Here is a 19,585-nt window from a genome sequence, read left to right on the forward strand (position 1 = left end):
TACATTTTTAATAGAAATAGTTTAAAAAGCTATTTATCCATACATCAATTTGTCTCATTAGATGAATTTATTATTTGTATATCGTGGTAGCACGAATTAAGATATACAGGATACACAACGAGAACCTGTTATCAACAAACTACTGTTTCTGACATAGATCTATAAACTAATGGACAGTGCTTAGCAGTGGCGGCGCTAGGCGTGGGCGAAGTGGGCCATTGCCCACGGCCTCGCACCTCAAAGGGCCTCGCGTTTCATAGGGACTTATAATTAACCATAGAAAAATATGGGAGAAGTATCTATACAAAAATTTTTGTATCCATGAAATTATTTTATTAAAAAAAAAATCATAAGCATAAATGTTATATTTCGTCATATTTAGTCATTACTAAAAGTACCAGATCACACTATGCGTTTTGTCGGTTGCCGATCGGCAAACGACCGCGACTATTCTATAATTAACATATAAACCGCGTTATCGGGGCCAGACTGACCGATTCGGCGAACCGATTTTATCTAAACTCGATAACGTAATTTCATTTTGACAGTTGTTGTTAGTTCAATTGGTTGTGTTTTATCCTCGTTTCTGTATCGATCGATTACCGAAAATTATATTCAATTTAATAATATTTAACGAAGCAAAAATCATACCACACGTACCTAAGTTGTAAGTATAAAACTTTATTAATTGTGTTTACATTTTCCATTGTTTTTTTTTTGTTTTATGATATTAGTTATAAAATTATTTTATTATAATATGAAAATAACATAATCAGTATGGAAAACGATTTATTGTGACAGAATAGATATACCTATAATAATAATTTTTTATAATAGGGAAGTATGGAAATAATATATTTTAGTATGTTGTATTGGAAATGTTAGTTAAAACTTTAAGAACTAATAAATAATTGTAATTTGTAATAGAATATTATTTGTATTATAAATATAATTTAATAAATAATAAAATAATAATTTTATAAATATTACATAATAATTTATTATTAAAATATAATTAACTATCCATATGTAGGTATCATGTCTGGATCTAGTAGAGACAGAGATACTGGTCGGAAATGGGAATCTGGTGCTTCCAAAAGAAAGAGAAAAGCTGAAATGATGCAAGTGAACCAAGCTATGAGTACTAGTATGATGAAATTTCTAAACAAAACCAGTACATCAACAACTACAGACTTAGACGAACCTAATGCCAAAATGGATTTAAATGAAGGAATTTCAAAATACAATGAAGAATTGACAAAAGAAGTTGAAACTAAGTCTGATCTTGAAACTTCTCCGCCAATAAATACTTTTGAAAATAAAGAAATTACTTTTTATGTTAACTCTAATATAAATAATATTTGCGATTTAGAGATGCACAAACAAGAAATTGTTTTAAGTGAACCACTAATGAGTTTAGACCCAGCTACAGACTTAGACGAACCTAATGCCAAAATGGATTTAAATGAAGGAAATTTATCCAATAAAATTTCAAAATACAATGAAGAATTGACAAAAGAAGTTGAAACTAAGTCTGATCTTGAAACTTCTCCGCCAATAAATACTTTTGAAAATAAAGAAATTACTTTTTATGTTAACTCTAATATAAATAATATTTGCGATTTAGAGATGCACAAACAAGAAATTGTTTTAAGTGAACCACTAATGAGTTTAGACCCAGGGAAATGGGTGTTTCCGTTATCAGGTTCACAGCGTCACGATTTAGTTCAAAATGGTCCTCAACAGATGCTAGATACTTGCGATGAAAATTATCCTTTAGACAATAATAAGAGACATTTTTCTAACTTCCACTATACAAGAAAATTAAGTAATGGCGAAACTCAACATCGCAGATGGCTAGTTTATTCTCAATCTCAAGATAAAATATATTGTTTTCCGTGTACAGTTTTTTCTAATTTACAAACACAAATGATTCGTGAAGGATGTTGTGACTGGAAACATCTAAGTACAATTTTGCAAAGACACGAAAAGAGCAAAGAGCACATGGTGTGCATGATTAAATGGGTAGAATTTGACAAACGAATTAAACTCGGGAAAACAATAGATCAAGAAAATGAAAAACGGATTCGTGAATCACAAAAGCATTGGTACAATTTGTTTGAAAAATTAATTAATGTAATAAATTTCTTAGCCTCACATAATCTATCATTTAGAGGTCATCGAGAATCAATGAAGTTAGATGATAGCAATAACTCTGGAAACTTTATTGATTTATTAAAATTATTGTCCAAATATGATCATTCATTACAGAACCATTTTCAACTAATTAATGAAAAACAACTGGCACAACATTATTTGAGTCATGATATCCAAAATGAATTAATTAAACTTATGTCTAAAAAAGTAATTGAAGAGATTATTAGTAAAGTAAAACTAGTGAAATATTATGCTTTCATGCTCGACTGCACTAGAGACATAAGTCGCGTTGAACAGATGTCCATTATTTTAAGATTTTGTAATACGTCAACCGGTGATATAGAAGAACATTTTATTGGATTTATTGCTGTTGATTCCACAACAGGGGAACATTTAACAAACATTATTCTACACGAGCTAAAAAGTAATGGTTTAGATATTCAAGACTGTCGTGGACAAGGTTTTGATAATGGCGCGAATATGGTAGGAATAAACAAGGGTGTTAAAACACGAATATTAAATATTAATCCAAAAGCATTCTTTGCGCCTTGTGGTTGTCACAGCTGGAATTTGATTTTAGTAGATGCTGCTAAGTCTTCCATTACAGCTACAACATTTTTTGGCTTTATTCAAAAAATTTATTTGCTCTTTTCAAAATCTAGTAAACGATGGGATCTTATTAAAGATAAATTAAAACTAACATTAAAGTCTTTATCTGAAACAAGGTGGGAAAGTAGAATTGCTGCAGTCAAAGCAATATTATTTCAATTTGACGATATCATTGATTGTATAAATATACTTAAAATGCAAATAGTAGACGCAGAAACTCTATGTGATTGTGAAGCCATTTTAAAAGAAATGTTAACATTTGAATTTATTGTTGCAATACATGTGTGGTATGAAATTTTACTTCGTGTAAATAATATAAGTAAAATCTGGCAATCAGTTCAAGTTAATTTAAAAATGGCTGTTGATTCTTTAAATAATTTTTGCAATTGGATTCAAGAATATCGTGATATAGGATTCAATAAAAGTATTATAGAATCTCGCCAGTTCATAGAAAAAAGTAGTTATGAAATAGAATTAAATTTTAAAAACAAGAGAATAGCAAAGAAGAAAAAAATGTTTAGTTATGAACACACTGATGAACCTATAGAGAATGGTGAAAAAAAGTTTAGAGTTGACTTTTTTAACAGCATGATTGATGGAATTCTACATGACATTAAATGGAGATTTAAATCATTGAATGAATACTTTGAATATTTTGGTTTTATTTATGATATGAATATTTTAAGATCCATTTCCAAAGAAGATCTTTATAAGCATTGTTGTGATTTAGGTACAGTTCTTCAAGAAGGTGAAAAGAGCGACATTCAATCATTTGAATTATACGAAGAATTACAACTCATAATTTCAAGTCTACCAGACTTTATTAAGGATGCAAAACAACTCATCAAATACATAATAGAAAATAATTTACAAGAAATATATCCAAATGTTTATATAACAGTCAGAATTATGCTCACTATTCCTGTCAGTACAGCTTCAGCAGAGAGAAGTTTTTCGAAGCTTAAAATAATTAAAAATTACCTACGAAATACGATGACACAAGAAAGACTCTCAGCATTAGCAGTTTTGTCCATTGAAACGAAAATTGCAAATAATTTAAATTACGAAGATATACTTAAAACATTTAGTGAAGCAAAAAGCCGAAAAGTCCATTTCTTGTAAATAAAAAAAATGAAACTTCTAACAGTATTATTAATTTAAAAAAATATGTATTTAATTTTATAATTATGTTTAAATAAAATTATATTGACTACTTTGCAAATAAAAGGTTAATAATTAGAGTTTATTGTTTTAAAAAATTGTAAATCTTAATATTTATTAAATAACTATTGTTACTTAAATGTTTATTAAAAAAATTTTAAAAAAGGGCCTCTTTAAGTCTACTTCGCCCACATATTAATTTTACCTCGCGCCGCCACTGGTGCTTAGAGAGAGAGGTCAGGGGTATGAAAGTAAAAGAGAAAAGAGAACGTGGGGGAAATATAGTATTAGTTTCATACGTCAATGATTACCCTCTTTATGCTCTTTCTCTCTTTTCTCTCTTCGTTCTTTCTTCTTTCTTTCTCCTAGATGATTCCCGTGCATTGATGGCAGGGCGGAGTGGAATGCGCTGTTCATTAGTTTATAGGTCAATGGTTTCTGACGGTTCTTGTTCGTCGAATATACACAGAGCGCTAATTACTAATCAGTGGCAAAGATTTGAACTAATCCAAATTTATAAATACAATGAATTACGATATCTTGATATGTTAATTCGTTATAAATATTTATATTTCGCTTTTTGGTGGTGTTTATTTTTTACTTTTTCTTGTTATTAATTTACTTTGGGTTTTGACACGAGTTTTAAGAATTTTAAAAGATAAGTAATTCGTGTTTTTTGAGTTATTTTTGAGAGTTTAGACTCATAGATATTAGTAATAGTTTTTCAAAACTATTAGGTTGGTAGCTAATTAATATAAGTATGTCTGCTAAATGCTAATAGTCAAAATGTATTCGAAGACACCATTGATGACCTTTAAATGAAATTATTTCATTCCATTTCCGTGTATTGAACATAAAAAACATATGGTTGAGTATACCCTACTTATATTATAATGAGGATGAAACAACATACCTATTTTTCCAACAATCAGCTGAAAAGCAAACAACAAAGTTAAAAAAAAAACTACCCAAATTACATAATTACTAATTAATTTACTAGTTACTAGTTAGTTATACAAATATACAATACGCATATTATTTATTAGACTATGCTTATTTAGAATTATATATTTTATATAAAAATACCACTTATACATAATATCTCTTGTGTTGGAAAATAAATACCTAATGTAAGTACTATGTCTAATTTTAATTTTTTTAATTCTAAGCAAAATATTATACTTGCAAAATTAAATACACTTGATATGCGAAAAAAGATAGGTATGTAAAATCTATGAAATTAACAGCTGATAAAATACATAATAAATGGTCGGCAGAAAAGGTTTTCGTTGATGAACGTCTTACCAAATCAAAGCGAGCTCTTTTTGCTCAAACAAGATCTACCGCGAAAGATAAACAATATAAATTCGTCTGGTTATCAAATTCGGATATTCTTGTGAGAAAAGATGAAAAATCCAAAATAACTAAAATTATATCATCTCAAGACATCGAGAACTTATATGTAAATGTATGTATATCTAATATTTAAATTTTGAAAAATATGTTTAATTTTGATGATTATCTAAATGTTAATAATGTAAATAATTGCTCTTATATTGATTCTATAGCTGACATTATAATTCCTAATAATAATCTCTCTATTTTCAATTAAATATTAGTAGTATAAATGCTCATATAAATGATCTTACGGCATTACTTAGTACAGTAAAATACTTCTTTAGTATTATTGTCTTATGTGAAACATTGCTTATTAATGATTTTGAATTTAAATTAAATGGTTATAAAACCATAAACTCTCTAGGAACTTTTAATAAAAGTGATGGTGTTACTATTTTTATTAAAGATTCTCTAAATATAGTACAAATTGATAAACAAGTTTTATTAAATTGTAATTCTATGCAGCTTAAATTAAAGTTGATGACCTTATATTTTCATTAATTTGTATATATAGATCTCCTAACGATGATCTTGATAATTTTATTATTGGCTTAGACTTATTTTTATCTCAAATAAAGAATAAATTTTTAAGTATTTTTTGTGGTGATATTAATACAAAAATATTTTTAAAAAAATTCAAATAAAAGCAATGATTATTTAAATATTATGGCTAGAAATGGATACCTACCTTGTATTAATAATTTTACTAGAATAACAAATCTTTCGGGATCTTGCATTGATCATATTTTTATCAAAAACATTAAAACTAATAAAGTTAATTCATATATACTAAGATGCGATATTACTTATCATTATGCGACTATATTAATGTTATCAGATTTTTACACAAATAAAAATACTCCCTCATATACCTTAAAATCTGATACAATAAATACTAGTCATTTAGACTTATTTATTAAAACAGAAAATTGGTATTCATTTTTGGACTGTGAAACGTCTACGTTTTTGATTTAATTTGGTTAGAGGGCACACAACATTTTTTTGGTAAAAAATAATTAACCGGTAAAATTTACCTGGTAAATTTACAGCACTCACATAGTCACATCTCAATGTTTCAAAACATCATGGCATACAGAACATATAGCAGTGTAATTTGATTCACCACGCGTAAAAAAATTTATTTCGAGACATTATAATAAAAATCTATGTTAAAACGTTTGATGCAACAAAAATACTATTCCTATTTCCTACAATATGTCTCCACTTAATATTTTTCGATAATTTTTATTTGATAATTGTCCCTAATATCCACAATATTACGATTGTCAATTTCCATCTCAACAGTCACATGGCTCCAAGTTCTTCGCCAGCCACGTCATCATCATCGCGTGGATTTGAACTATACAATTATGAAGATGATAATTAATTCATTTTTTATTTTTGTTATCATTAATAATAATTAATAATATGTTTTCCATCATTTTAAAAGTTGTTTATTTTTACTTTTTACTATTATATTTTTGATGTATTGTTTCAATAATTCGTTAATTTTAAAAGTTGACTATTTTTATTTTTATTTTTACTATAGTGAAAAGTACTTTTAGTTTATTAATTTTCTTATGAATTTTAATAATTAATAATTCTTAACCTTTTGAGTCACACATTATTTTTTTTTTTCAATTCAAATTTTTTTTATTAAAATATCAAAATTAACATTATCATATTACAAAAAAAAAAATAAAAATAAAAAATAGATCAAACATTTTTTTTTAAAAAACTGGTGTTTTTAAGTTAGTATAAAATAATCTAATATATAATTCATGATGTTCTGATATTAAGAGTTTACAAAGTTTTATATCTTCAAATCTAAGACATTTATCCAAGTTTATGTCAATAATTTGATTTAAAATAATATAAACTCCAAAATTCAGAATTTGATGGAACTAATTCATCTATAAATAATGTTAAATATTTGGTGAAACATAATGCTTCACTTGCAGACATTTTAATTGAACCATGTTTCAATGAATCATTAGATCTAAGTCGTGGCGGTCTATTTCGAATATCAACGGGACCGTAATTGAAAGACTCTATTCTATTATTTAGTGTATGAATAGTAAAGTAATTTAAATTGAACACCATTACTTTTAACATCATACCGATGTTATACTTGCAAACTCCTTCCAAAATATCATGCATTATATCAACTGCATAATTTGTTGTCACTTGAAATGATTGTATTTCATTAAAAACACACAACTCTTTTATTCCAGTAAGTTTAAGGTTGTCAATTGCTATATCAGAAGAATAATTTATTTCATTTCTTAGGGTCTCATACATCTGTACTAGCTGATGATGGCGCACAGATTTATTTGACTTACAAAAACGACAATGAAAATTTGCCATAAAACTTTCTGAAAACCCTAGTCTAGAATGTAATCCTAAATTGTCCCCTAAAATTAAACCTAATGAAAAAAAAAAACTATTTTGATCTTACCATAATATAATATATCTATTCCAGTATCCTCTAAAAAATTAATTCTGATTTAAGTTCTGAAAAAATAGCAAGGTTTCCAAATTCTTGCTTATCAACTAATTTAAATAAAGATACCAAAAATATATTTTCTTAGGAGGAAGAATATTCAGGGGGTAAACATGGTAATGAAACATACAGAACAAATTAGATTCCAAATGAATCATAAATTCCATAATTACTTAAAACAAGTTTAAATATTGTAGAACTGTTTTAAGAACAGATCTAAGAGGAATAAAAGACATTTGAATGACTTTTGGCTCAAATATAACACGTCCATTCTTCATTTTATCATTTAATCTGCATCCGATATCTACTAATCGTGGTCGAAAAAGAATGCTAATTTCATCAAGCGTTTTATAACGACGATGTTCAGTGTTTATATTAGAAAAAGGATTAGCAAGTTTATCAAACACAAGTAACAGTTCTTCTATATGATTTGAGTCTATATCATTTAATCTTATAATTTCAAGCATTTTTTCTTTTAAAAGTGGTAAAAATGAATAATTAAACTTGTTTTATATTATTAAACAAGACTTGAATTATATTCCTGGGTTAGGGTTAGGTTATTTACTATTACTATACCATTTTGAAGCTTATGTCACTGAACTACAATGCAATGTATTGAGAAAATTATTAATTGTTAATAGGTTAGAATTATTGTTGGATCTTGAAATAATACTTTCATTAAAAATAGGTGAACTGACAATATCTAAACCCGAACTTATTGGTATACTTTTTGTTGAAATAGGCAACTTATGAGGTATTATGTTAACAACTGGTATATTTTTATGTTGAGATAAATAATTTTTGTATGAATGAAAAGTAGAGAAAACTCTAAAACATCTAGGCCTAGATTAAGGCTTTAAATTGAGATATAGATTTAACACCGTGAAATATATTTAAATGGTTTATTAAATTAGAATTTAAATTAAATACTCCTTTACTATAAAACAAGAAGGCATTGTTTTTGATTTACCTACTTAAATATATAAAACAATAAAAAGATAAAAAAAAAAATAAAGTTACACAAAACAAGTTTTTTAAAATTTTATATCAATTAAAAACGTGTAAACTTATGTAATAAAAAAAAACCGAATATAGGAATAATATATTAAGTTTAGCAAAACAAAATGTATTTGATATAGAAAATATAATTATAAATTGTTTTAATCATTTATCAACGTTCTTACTGATAACATTTTTTTATCGTATTTAAACTAATGTCATAAAAATATTGTTGTATGAACAACCATACTTGTTCAGTTTCTGCAGGATAATGTACATTTAATGAGAAAAAAGTTTTAAAACATATATCTACAGCTTTTAAAGGTGTTTCTAATTTGAAATATATATTGTTGACCACTGCATATATTTCTTATAAATCAACAATAACGGTATACTGCTATAATATCAACACACATTTTAAAGCCTTTTCAATTTTTTGAATGTGTCAAGTTCTTACTTCACCAACATCCTAGGTAGGTAATACAATGTTTCATATTAACACATTTATAATTAATTTTTTTAATTACTTGGAAAAAGTAAACTTACAGGTATAAATGATATAAAAGCAGCAGATTGCTCCAATTCTGATTGTGTTATAAACTAGCAATTGAGTTAACTGCATAGGCGTGTCCAGACCTCCATGGCTGGGGAGGCCAGTTATAATAAAATTTAAATTTTTTACATACTACAGCGATCTATAATATATATCTATATTTGTATCTTATTTTTGTTGTATGAAAATTATATGTATAGCACCTGGAATTTTTTCACCCCGCCAAATTAAAGATTTTCTTGATCTTAAAATTGGTTTCTTATATGCTATTGCAACTATGAACTAATAAATAAAGCCTATTAACTAATGTGCTACCTACTTAGATTTTTTTATAAATATTTTATCAACTATAGGACAGGTAGTAAGTACATCAACCTTCTCTATACATCTTAATATTACAGTTACTACACAATAAACAATATACATAAAACAGTTATTTATTAGTTTGGTTAAACAAGTAATTTATTAAAATATTACAACTAATATAATCCAATAAATTTACAATTCCATTAGCCTATTAACTGGTTTTAGTATTTTAAAATGTTCAATGACATCATCAATATTTATATTGTAGGCAGACTCCTGTTCAATACTTATTGTTAATAACGCATCCAACCGGTCTTGCTGCATTGTGCTCCTAAGTTTTGTTTTAATAAAACTTAACTTCGAGAAAGTTCTTTCACAGGAACAGCTTGTAACCGGAATAGTCACAAATTCTTTTAGAATTTTAAATATATTTTGAAATATAATATCTCTTCCAGTTCCATAATCAGCCAACCATTTTATTAAATCATCGCATGTATTTATGTTGTCTTTACTGATTGAGCAATTTGATTTAAGTAATCGAATCTCAGCATCTAAATCATTAAAATCAACTACAAATATATTGGACAAATTTATAAGATCATCATTAGTAACTTCTTGTTTTATCAAACGCGCAACACACTTTATCATATTAATAGTCTCTTGATTAAATCTAATTTCTATATCACTTATCATTCTATCTAACATTGGAAAAAACACTGATATTTTCATTTCTTCTTCTTTATTCTTCATTATATGTTGAGTTTTATGAGATTCATCAATTTTAGATGAAACTCTTCTTCTTTTCAAATCGGGTATCAAAATATCATTATCGTTGCACATTTGAACAGTTTTTTTAAAAATGTCTTGGAATTCTTTTTCATTGTTTCTTAATGACATTAAAGATTGTTTCAGTGATGTAACAAGTTCAACAGCAGTTAATAAATTTATGTTTGAAGATTGTAGATACACACTTACTTTTAAAACTAAGGATAAAATAGGATTTAACATAAGCATTGCAAATATAAATTCAAAGGTTTTCATTTGATTTAATATTCCTAATGCTTTTGCTCTTACATCAGCCTGCTTTGTTCTATCCGAAATTTCTTTTATAGCAACCAACAATGCTGTATAGTTTTCTTTAATAGCACTAACTGCTTCTGCACGGCAGGCCCACCGTGTTGTTGATACAGACTTTAAGGTCTTAAGTTTTAAGTTTAAAGAATTTGCAATTGTTTCCAAAATACCGTGTCTAGTGCAACTGCCTTCAATAAATGAGTAGATCAACTGAATGTTACCAAAAAAATCAAAAGTTATTCTATTTTCTCTCCCAACTGAATCTACTAAGATCAAATTGAGACAATGTCCATAGCAATGAACAAAGAACGCTTTATCATTTTCCTTTTTGAATTTAGCTTGAACTCCGTTTACACTTCCCGACATTGTTGCTGCACCATCAAAGCACATTGATAAAACAGACTCCCATTTTATACCAAAGTCATTGATAACATCACTTATTGTATTAAAAATAGTCTGCGAATCAGTTGACATTATTCTTTTCATACCTACAAACTGCTCCACTGGACATTTTTTCTCATCATCAAAATACCTTAAAACTATTGATAGCTGTTCGTGGTGTCCTAAATCGCTTGTCTCGTCAGCAATAATTGATATTTTTTTATTTTCAATTTTATGTTTTAACTGATTTTTTAGTACTTGACTTATTGATATAATTAGATCATTTTGAATTATATTACTACAGTAGGTCGCGTGTTTAGGACCTAATTCTAAGTGAGATTTAAGAAGAGGATCATATTTGGCCAAAAGTGTAACAATATCTTTGAACAGACCTTTATTGTAACTAGTTTCCTTTTCATTTTTTCCTCGGAATGAACGTCCACCAATACCTATACACAGAGTTATATCAATTAAGCGTTGCATGATTTGTCTATTTTTTAATCTTTGCTGTTCTTTTTGACTGTGTATATGTTCTCTCTCTTCATCTAAAACTGTATCTATTGGCTTTAAATGCAAAAAGTTTGTTAATGAAGTTATACTATTTAAATGAGTGTTTGAAGTTTGGTGTGCTTTAAATTTAGTTGTAGCTAATTTCCAATTATTAAATCCAACTTTTGCAGAATCTGTATGGCCAGCATTTATTCCTGAAGAATTAGTGAACATCCGACAGGGAAAACAAAAAGCTCTGTCTAATTTCACACTGTACTCAAGCCAATTGAATAATTCATACCAAGATTTATTAAAGCACCGAAATCTGTCTCCAAACTTTGTTCGTGGATACAATTTAAGTTTGGGTTGAAATGGGCCTCGAACAACCCTATCTTTACGTTCTAACTGGGATATCGGTAATAAATTAGCAGGATCATCAGGATTATCAGGATCTAAAATTTTTAGAATTCATGAATAAGATAAACAATTTAAATTTAGTACATTATACTTGATTTGATCATTAAGTGTTTAAAATTTTAAAACTTGTTTTCTTAATAAATTTATTATATAAATAACAACATTTAAATAATATGAAGTATCAACAAACATAAATATACAACATTGATCAACACAAATATTATCAGTTAGGTATAACTAATGTAACTAATTAGTAATAAAGTTTATTGATTAACGGTTACTACAAAAGTGAAAAATTACAATATTTATTTACCCAATATACATAATAACAATTTTGAAACATTGAACACAAATAGTAAACCCAACATAGAACATAGACAAAATAACAAATTATTATTATTATAATATTATTTCTACCTATCATTAGGATAGAAAATGTGTTCATACCAGTAGATGCTGTTTCCGATGTTTCCATATTACATGGTAATAATGACTGGAAGTTAGATTTGGACGGTTCAGTTTCACCAGAGTTGGAATTTTCTTAAAATAAATACCATGAAAATTTATTTATTTGAACTTATATTTATATGTAGCTATATTTTAATCATTAACAGTAAATAATACCAATTACCAGTTGAATCTGTTGTAATAGATGAAACACTAGAATAAGGTAAAGGATTGTCTACCTCGGATTCCTCCAACAATGTATATGTATCTGATTGTGTACCTAATTGATTAATACAGACAATTACTTACAAATGCAATAATTTTACAGTGTACTATTATTTAAATTAAATAAACTGATGCAGTTATGTTGTTAGGTATTTACATTTTTTGTGTAAAAATACAAAATATCAAATAAATGTATTGAATTAGTTTAAGGTGTTTATAAAGATAAAAATACTTAATATTTTTACTTACTTGTACTTGGCGTATTATTTTTGAAATAATCAGATATGAACGATATGGTTTTTCGTTTTTTCATGGTTAATGTCTCAATGAAAAACTTTTTGAGATTAAAATCACAATTCTAAATAATCTAACTAATTAAATTATTAATAATATGTTTCGTGTTTCAAACAATATTGTCATATAAGGCAAGAACGCGAGACACGTGTATTATATTATTCAACGATGTACGGAGCATAGTATAATATTATATATTATTATTATATATTTCTTATACTATGGTACGGTCGTACGGAGCAAGCTAGTTGTATTATTATTTACTAAATGATAACAGTGCACTGTGCAGCAGCTGCTACCACCACACTACCACCACTACCACGATTTAAATACCGATTATAGACTATAATATAGTCCGTGATTATTACGTAACCCATCTATAGACGAAAACTTTATTGACATTGATAACATTTCTTATCGATCAATTACTAACTGCTTCAGCCACGGATATAGATACTATATATAGATACTATAATCTATATATTCTATTATATTCGTGGTTTCACCATTATAATCCAAGAGGCCAAGAACGTCGCTGGGGAGGCCGGTGTCAACCCTGCCTCCCCCGTAGACACGCCTATGGTTAACTGCTTAGTTTATAAGTTGCAGGCAGCAAGACTGTAGGTAAGGATTTCTCAGGTAGGTTTGACAAAATATTTAGACTTGTTGAAAAGTCTAAGTTGTTTATTAAATTTCTTCTGCATAAAGTCCAAATTGACAAAGTTGTTATGTTGTCTCTCGTGAAGGTGCTCGTCTGTACTATGGTGTAACACGTCTAATGATTTATGATTAAGGCGAGGTTGTAGGACCCTATTGAAATGCGGGTTCAAGGTCGCATTGCCTTCTCGTCCCATAGGTTTTCTAATCGGATATATGACTTTGATTTATTTAGCCGAATTTCTACATGCTAATATTTAGCTAGTCTTTATGTTGTCTAATGTAGCCGAAAGCGAAACGATCACAATAATATATCATGCGTATTATTGGGTTCGTTACAATTGTATTGTGTTTAACTGTTAAAAATTATGTAGTTAAAAAACTAACCAAAAGATATCCAGTAGGTCTTTTAATACCAGGATAAAGCTCCATTAAATTATATTTTTTTTTAATCCGATATTGAACAGTTTCTATCCAATGTGTTTGTAGGGTTTGAATAGGTTCTGTATTGTTTTTAAGCCATATCATCTTATCTTCATTATCTATTTTAATGGATACAATAAGTGGGCAAGTATAATATATTACATGGGTAATATTACATAAATCAATTAAATTAAAAAATATTAATGTATATTTTAAAAAAGTCAACCTGAATCATTTATGCTATTATCATCACTGATATTTGTTAGAATATCTTTTACTAAATGAACATAAATTTTCTTAACCCTAGAATGGTAATATACGTAAATTGTACACATACGTCATATTTATAATGTGGTAACACTGTGTATACTGATTATATCGTTTCGTGAATCTAGATATGCTTTTATCAGTTAGTTGTGCATATTTGTTGATAGTTGTATTGATATTTAGTACCTCCACAACTGTGTATGATAATGTCTACGGAAAACCCGTACGTAAGTTTTACGCATCGTTAGTAATACATGTAAATAATACTATGTAAAATATACGCATGTTTACCTATATGCACTAAAGAGTATATGTGTATTTTACGTATAGTTACCAATACAGTATTGTTTTGAATTCAATAACTAGTACACAATTTTTAGTATTACAATGGCTGATAGTTCAACGATTCTTCGTATTTTGAGAGAACTATCCGAAGATGAGAGTGGTGAAGAAAGTGGTATGGAAGTTGAAGATATTGTAGATGATAGTGATGAGGATCCGGACTATGTTCCTAATAAACATAATTTTCAAACAGAAGAAGAGATTAGTGAAGTAATTAGAGAGATAGAAACCCGTCCAATACCTCCATTAAAATCTAGGAAGATAAAAATTAACTCTACATCTAAAACGGATAGTAATAATGGAGAAACTGTACAAAATAAACATAATAACCATTTCAAATACCTCGGAAATTGTGGGTAAAAACGGATTTGTGTGGAAAATGAGTGCAATCATTTTAGTGGAAAAGTTCCACAAAAAAATATTGTTCATATCCGACCTGGGCCTTCACATTCAGCAAAATCTGCATATACTCCCAAAGAGTGTTTCAAACTTTTTTTCACAGACGAATTAATTAATTTAGTACTTATTTATACTAACCAAGAATTATCTGAATTGAATGCTCTGTTTGGTCTTTTGATTTTAGCTGCAGCATTAAAAAATAATCATTTAACTACGAATTTACTTTTTGACAGTTCGTTTTGTGGCAATAGATATCGTGCAATCATGTCGGAGAAAAGATTTTGTTTTCTTATTTATTGCCTTAGATTCGATGATCGAACAACTCGTTTGCAACGTAAAAATGAGACAAAAATAGCACCGATTTCAGTTAATGGGATATTTTAATGATAATTAACTGTAAAAATAATTACAAGCCTAATAGTTACGTCACAATTGATGAACAGTTGGTCGGCTTTAGAAGACGATGTCCTTTCAGAATGTATATCCCTTCAAAACCCACAAGATACGGAATTAAAATGGTTATGATGTGTGACAATTCAACTAAGTATGTCATTGATTCGATTCCATACTTGGGTAAAGGAACTGTACCAAACGGACAAGTTGCAGCTGACTTGTTAAAATTTAGTTAAATCTATTAAAGGGTCTAATCGTAACCTTACAATCGACAATTGGTTTTGCAATGTACCACTTATTCTATCACTTTTACATGACGATAAACTTACGGTTATAGGAACCATTAAAAAAAACAAAAGAGAACTTCCAACTCAGTTCACTGATATTGAATTTCAAAATAGAACATCTGATACATCGTTTTTTCTATTTCATGAAGATTTTACGGTTGTTTCTTACAAACCAAATCAAAGTAAACTTGTAACATTGATTTCATCGGCACATCACGATTCATCGATTGATCCAATTACAAAAAAACCCGAGATAGTGTTGAACTATAATGCTACCAAAGGTGGGGTGGATTCATTTGACCAGATGACTAACAATATGAACTGCAGCCGCAAAACCAAACGTTGGCCTTTATGTTTTTTTTATAATATGTTAAATATAGCTTATGTCAACGCGTATGTTATTTACACTCATAACTTTTACAATAAAAATAAAAACGATGAAAAACCAATGCCTAGATTACAATTTATGTAAAGAAAGAACACAAAGAACTACCTAACGAATGGCAACGACATAGATTGAGTTTTCCAAAAATTAGTAGAGAACTTAGAACTAACATCCAAGACGCGTTAGAAGAAAATCAAGTACCAATCAACGACAAACCTCAACACAGTCCACGAAAGTATTGCGATTATTGTTCTTATAAAAAAAGAAGACTCACAACCACATACTGCATTGAATGCCAGAGACCAAGTTGTGGAGAGCATCAAAAAAAAAAAGTGTAGATTGTTAATAAAAAAATCTTTTTTATAGTTAAGTACGTAAACAGGAAGTTTTTATTTTTATTATTTTGTCATTATGAAGTTTTATACATAATGTACTATTATGTTATAAGTTGTATAAATAAGTTCAAAACAAAGTTTTGAATTTTATTTTATTTGTTTTATTTTGTTGATGTGGTGCTAACTGAATACTCTGAATAAAAATGTATGTAAAAGATTTAACAAGTGTTTAATTCTAAAAATATGGTAATTATATAACTGAAAACAAATATGCGTACATTTTACGCATCATTACCTATAGTGACATGTACATTATCGTTACTATACAAGGGTTAATACCTTTTTTTTAAATTTAAGTATTTGCATTACAATTTTCCCCTCATAGGTGTCACATTATTACCATCTTTATAATAAGGGGTAAAATATGTTTCTTTAGTTTCGTTGTGTAATAACTTAAGATATAATGTACACGAATATAAATTAGTTATAACAGTTTAATTAAAATAATTACACGGAACATGAGGAGACTAGTGATGGCATAAAATAGCAGTAGCAGTGATTTTTTCACAGTGATTCTAAAGTAGCTGTCACAGACTGTTACTCAGATATTGAGATACCAGTGATTGCTACTTTTTTCATTTTTTGATATTTATTATCATATATGGGGCGCTACTGATACTGATACTATGAATTAATGTGATATGTGATTTTGTGAAAAATATCACTGCTACTATAATAATATAATAGTATAATACTATAAAGTAATAACAGTGACAGCTACTATTAGACAAAAAAACAAAATTTATTTATATTACTGCAATATAAACAACTGCCAATTTGTTAGATAATGAGTAATGATTAACATACAAGGTACAAATGAGTAATGACTTAATTAAATAATTAAATAACTAAATAATCTAATAACTTCCATTTTGATTTAAAAACAGCAACATCTGTGCTTTTTTAGAATTTCAACGACATCTTCGGTCAGATAATATTAAGCCTGCTTTTGAAAATACACGTTCGCATGGTATCGATGAACTTAAACAGCACAACATTCTTCTCGCCAAAATGCTAAGATATGGAAAATTGTGTTTTTGTTCTTTCCACCACATCAAAGGATTAGAATTTCTATTTACTAATGCTTCTTCCATGTAACGCTGAACTTCTATAATTGCTCTTGATCTTGAAGTTCTTTCAACCGGTTGCATATTAGTAACTTGCGTATCAATAGTTTCCCAAATTGAAAATGTATTTACTTTAGGTCCAGATGCGCTTTCTAAAGATGTTGAAGGTTCTATATTTGGTGTAGTTATTTCAAGTCTGGTCAAAGAAATTAATTGACTTGTGGAATCAATGATGTCATTTTTTATAGTATTCAACGTACTAACGTTGTTTACAAATGGTACATTTTTAAATCGGTGATCCAGAAAAGTACACTTACCTAAGGTATTACTCTTTTCAATGTTTCCCCAACTTTGTCTGTCGTTCATACCAGTCACTAAATTATTAATTAAACGATTTGTTCTTTGTGAATAATTACATTTTTTCATTAGTTCACAGACATTTTGAAGACCGTGAACTATGACAATTGTCAATGAAGCTGTCATGTACTGTTCACCACTGATTGCTTTAGTTGCTTCTTCAAATGGGCTTAACACTTTGCAAAATTCTTTAACAGCTCATCTGAGTTTAAGCTGTCTGGGGCTTTGTCTAAAAGCCCTATTGTTCCTCTAATTGCCACTTCCAAATCAACAAAGCGCTGTAGCATATAAAACATTGAGTTCCAACGTGTTCAAACATCTTGAAGCATTTTTTTTGGTTGCTTTTCCCCTAAATTTGTTTGGTAAGTAATTAGCTTGTGATGGGCAGTGGTACTTTTTCTAAAATGTGTTGAAATCGCTTTAACTTTATCAATGAGGCTGGATTCTTGTTTTAATGCAGAACTCTGCCCAGTAGGTACTGGCATAACTGCTTGTAAATCAAAGGTAGCTAAGACAATGTTAGATCCCATTTCTTTAGCCTTTTCTTTATCATTATCCTTCTCCGTTCGGCTCAAGTTTTTTTCATCTTGGTGTAGTTGATAGTCGTTTTCCAACTTTGCTTTTTCTTCTGCCGTGGCATTGTTGAACCCTTCACAAAAATCACACTGATCTTTTTTGGGAGAGAAAAATCCAATGTTAAATTTCGTATTAAATATACGAGCATAGCAATCGTAACTCGCTGCAGTTTTTCCATTGTCGACTCGCTCTTTTGCATACTGTCTATGCATTTCAGCAATACACAACCCGCCATCAACGAATTCTCTTGTTGTGTTGGCTCTTTGGTAGTGACTTTCGACTCTAGGAATGGAGTTGATGTGTTCTTTTACGGAATTTATTATGTCTAGGTCAGCTCTCGAATGATTGCCATGTTTTCCACGTTTGTCTTCTACAGTTATGCCTGAATCAGAAGTTCTTGATTGAATGACACTGCGAATCATTCTTTCCGTTATTCCGAAAGTGTTAATCATGTAGGTTTTACATACCCGAATTCGATTTCCTTCAAAAAGCAAATAAAATCCACAGTTTTGCCTTCTGGGAGTTTCTGAAGTAAATATACGACGATATTTGAGTTGGAGGGGCTCAATACATGAAGCTAAGTAATCCCGTTATCGCTGTAATGACGCCAAACTCCAATATTTATTAAAGAGTTCAATCCTGTATTCGTCAGATACTTTTGATGAGCACTTTAGAATACACCGGTCAGAGCAATTTGGCCCCATAACCCTTTCGTTGACAGTTTTTCCTGTTCTAGAAGTGTAGCTCTTACCAGAATTCTTCAATAATTTGGCTTTTGTTTTTTTCCATTGCTCTGGGTTTCTTGATCTCTTTTTTCCTTTTTTGATAGGTGAAACCGTTATCGGGAGATCGATTGTTTGGAGATCGGTCAACTGGTCAGTGCTCTCACTTTCCGAAGATGTTTCACTTACTGATGGAATATAGTTGTCACTGTCATCCCCAGAAAGATTTTCCTCATTTTTTGAATCATCAACTATTACTTTATAATTCGTCTGTTTTGTCAATCTACGAAGCTTAAGCTTGA

At 28.8% G+C, this 19,585-nt stretch overlaps 3 protein-coding genes across 3 annotated transcripts; 1 reads left to right on the forward strand and 2 right to left on the reverse strand.

Moving 5' to 3' along the window:
• Nucleotides 1-1,374: 1,374 nt before the first annotated feature.
• Nucleotides 1,375-6,300, forward strand: LOC132950069 (uncharacterized). Its single transcript, XM_061021282.1, has 3 exons — nt 1,375-1,521; nt 1,630-3,319; nt 6,164-6,300. Exons 1-3 carry the CDS (start codon nt 1,375-1,377, stop codon nt 6,298-6,300), a joined length of 1,974 nt encoding a protein of 657 aa, XP_060877265.1.
• Nucleotides 6,301-8,001: 1,701 nt separating this feature from the next.
• Nucleotides 8,002-12,151, reverse strand: LOC132950074 (zinc finger MYM-type protein 1-like). The gene is made up of 3 exons (XM_061021295.1): nt 12,139-12,151; nt 9,974-12,082; nt 8,002-8,300 (listed from the first exon to the last, which is right to left on the reverse strand). The coding sequence occupies exons 1-3, from the start codon at nt 12,149-12,151 to the stop codon at nt 8,002-8,004; spliced, it is 2,421 nt and encodes an 806-aa protein (XP_060877278.1).
• An 84-nt stretch (nt 12,152-12,235) lies between these two features.
• Nucleotides 12,236-13,343, reverse strand: LOC132932484 (uncharacterized). The gene is made up of 3 exons (XM_060998898.1): nt 12,969-13,343; nt 12,679-12,774; nt 12,236-12,587 (listed from the first exon to the last, which is right to left on the reverse strand). Exons 1-3 carry the CDS (start codon nt 13,030-13,032, stop codon nt 12,328-12,330), a joined length of 420 nt encoding a protein of 139 aa, XP_060854881.1. The 5' UTR covers nt 13,033-13,343; the 3' UTR covers nt 12,236-12,327.
• Between the last annotated feature and the right edge of the window lie 6,242 nt (nt 13,344-19,585).

This window comes from Metopolophium dirhodum, chromosome 1 (genome assembly GCF_019925205.1).
Source record: "Metopolophium dirhodum isolate CAU chromosome 1, ASM1992520v1, whole genome shotgun sequence".
NCBI lineage: Eukaryota > Metazoa > Arthropoda > Insecta > Hemiptera > Aphididae > Metopolophium > Metopolophium dirhodum.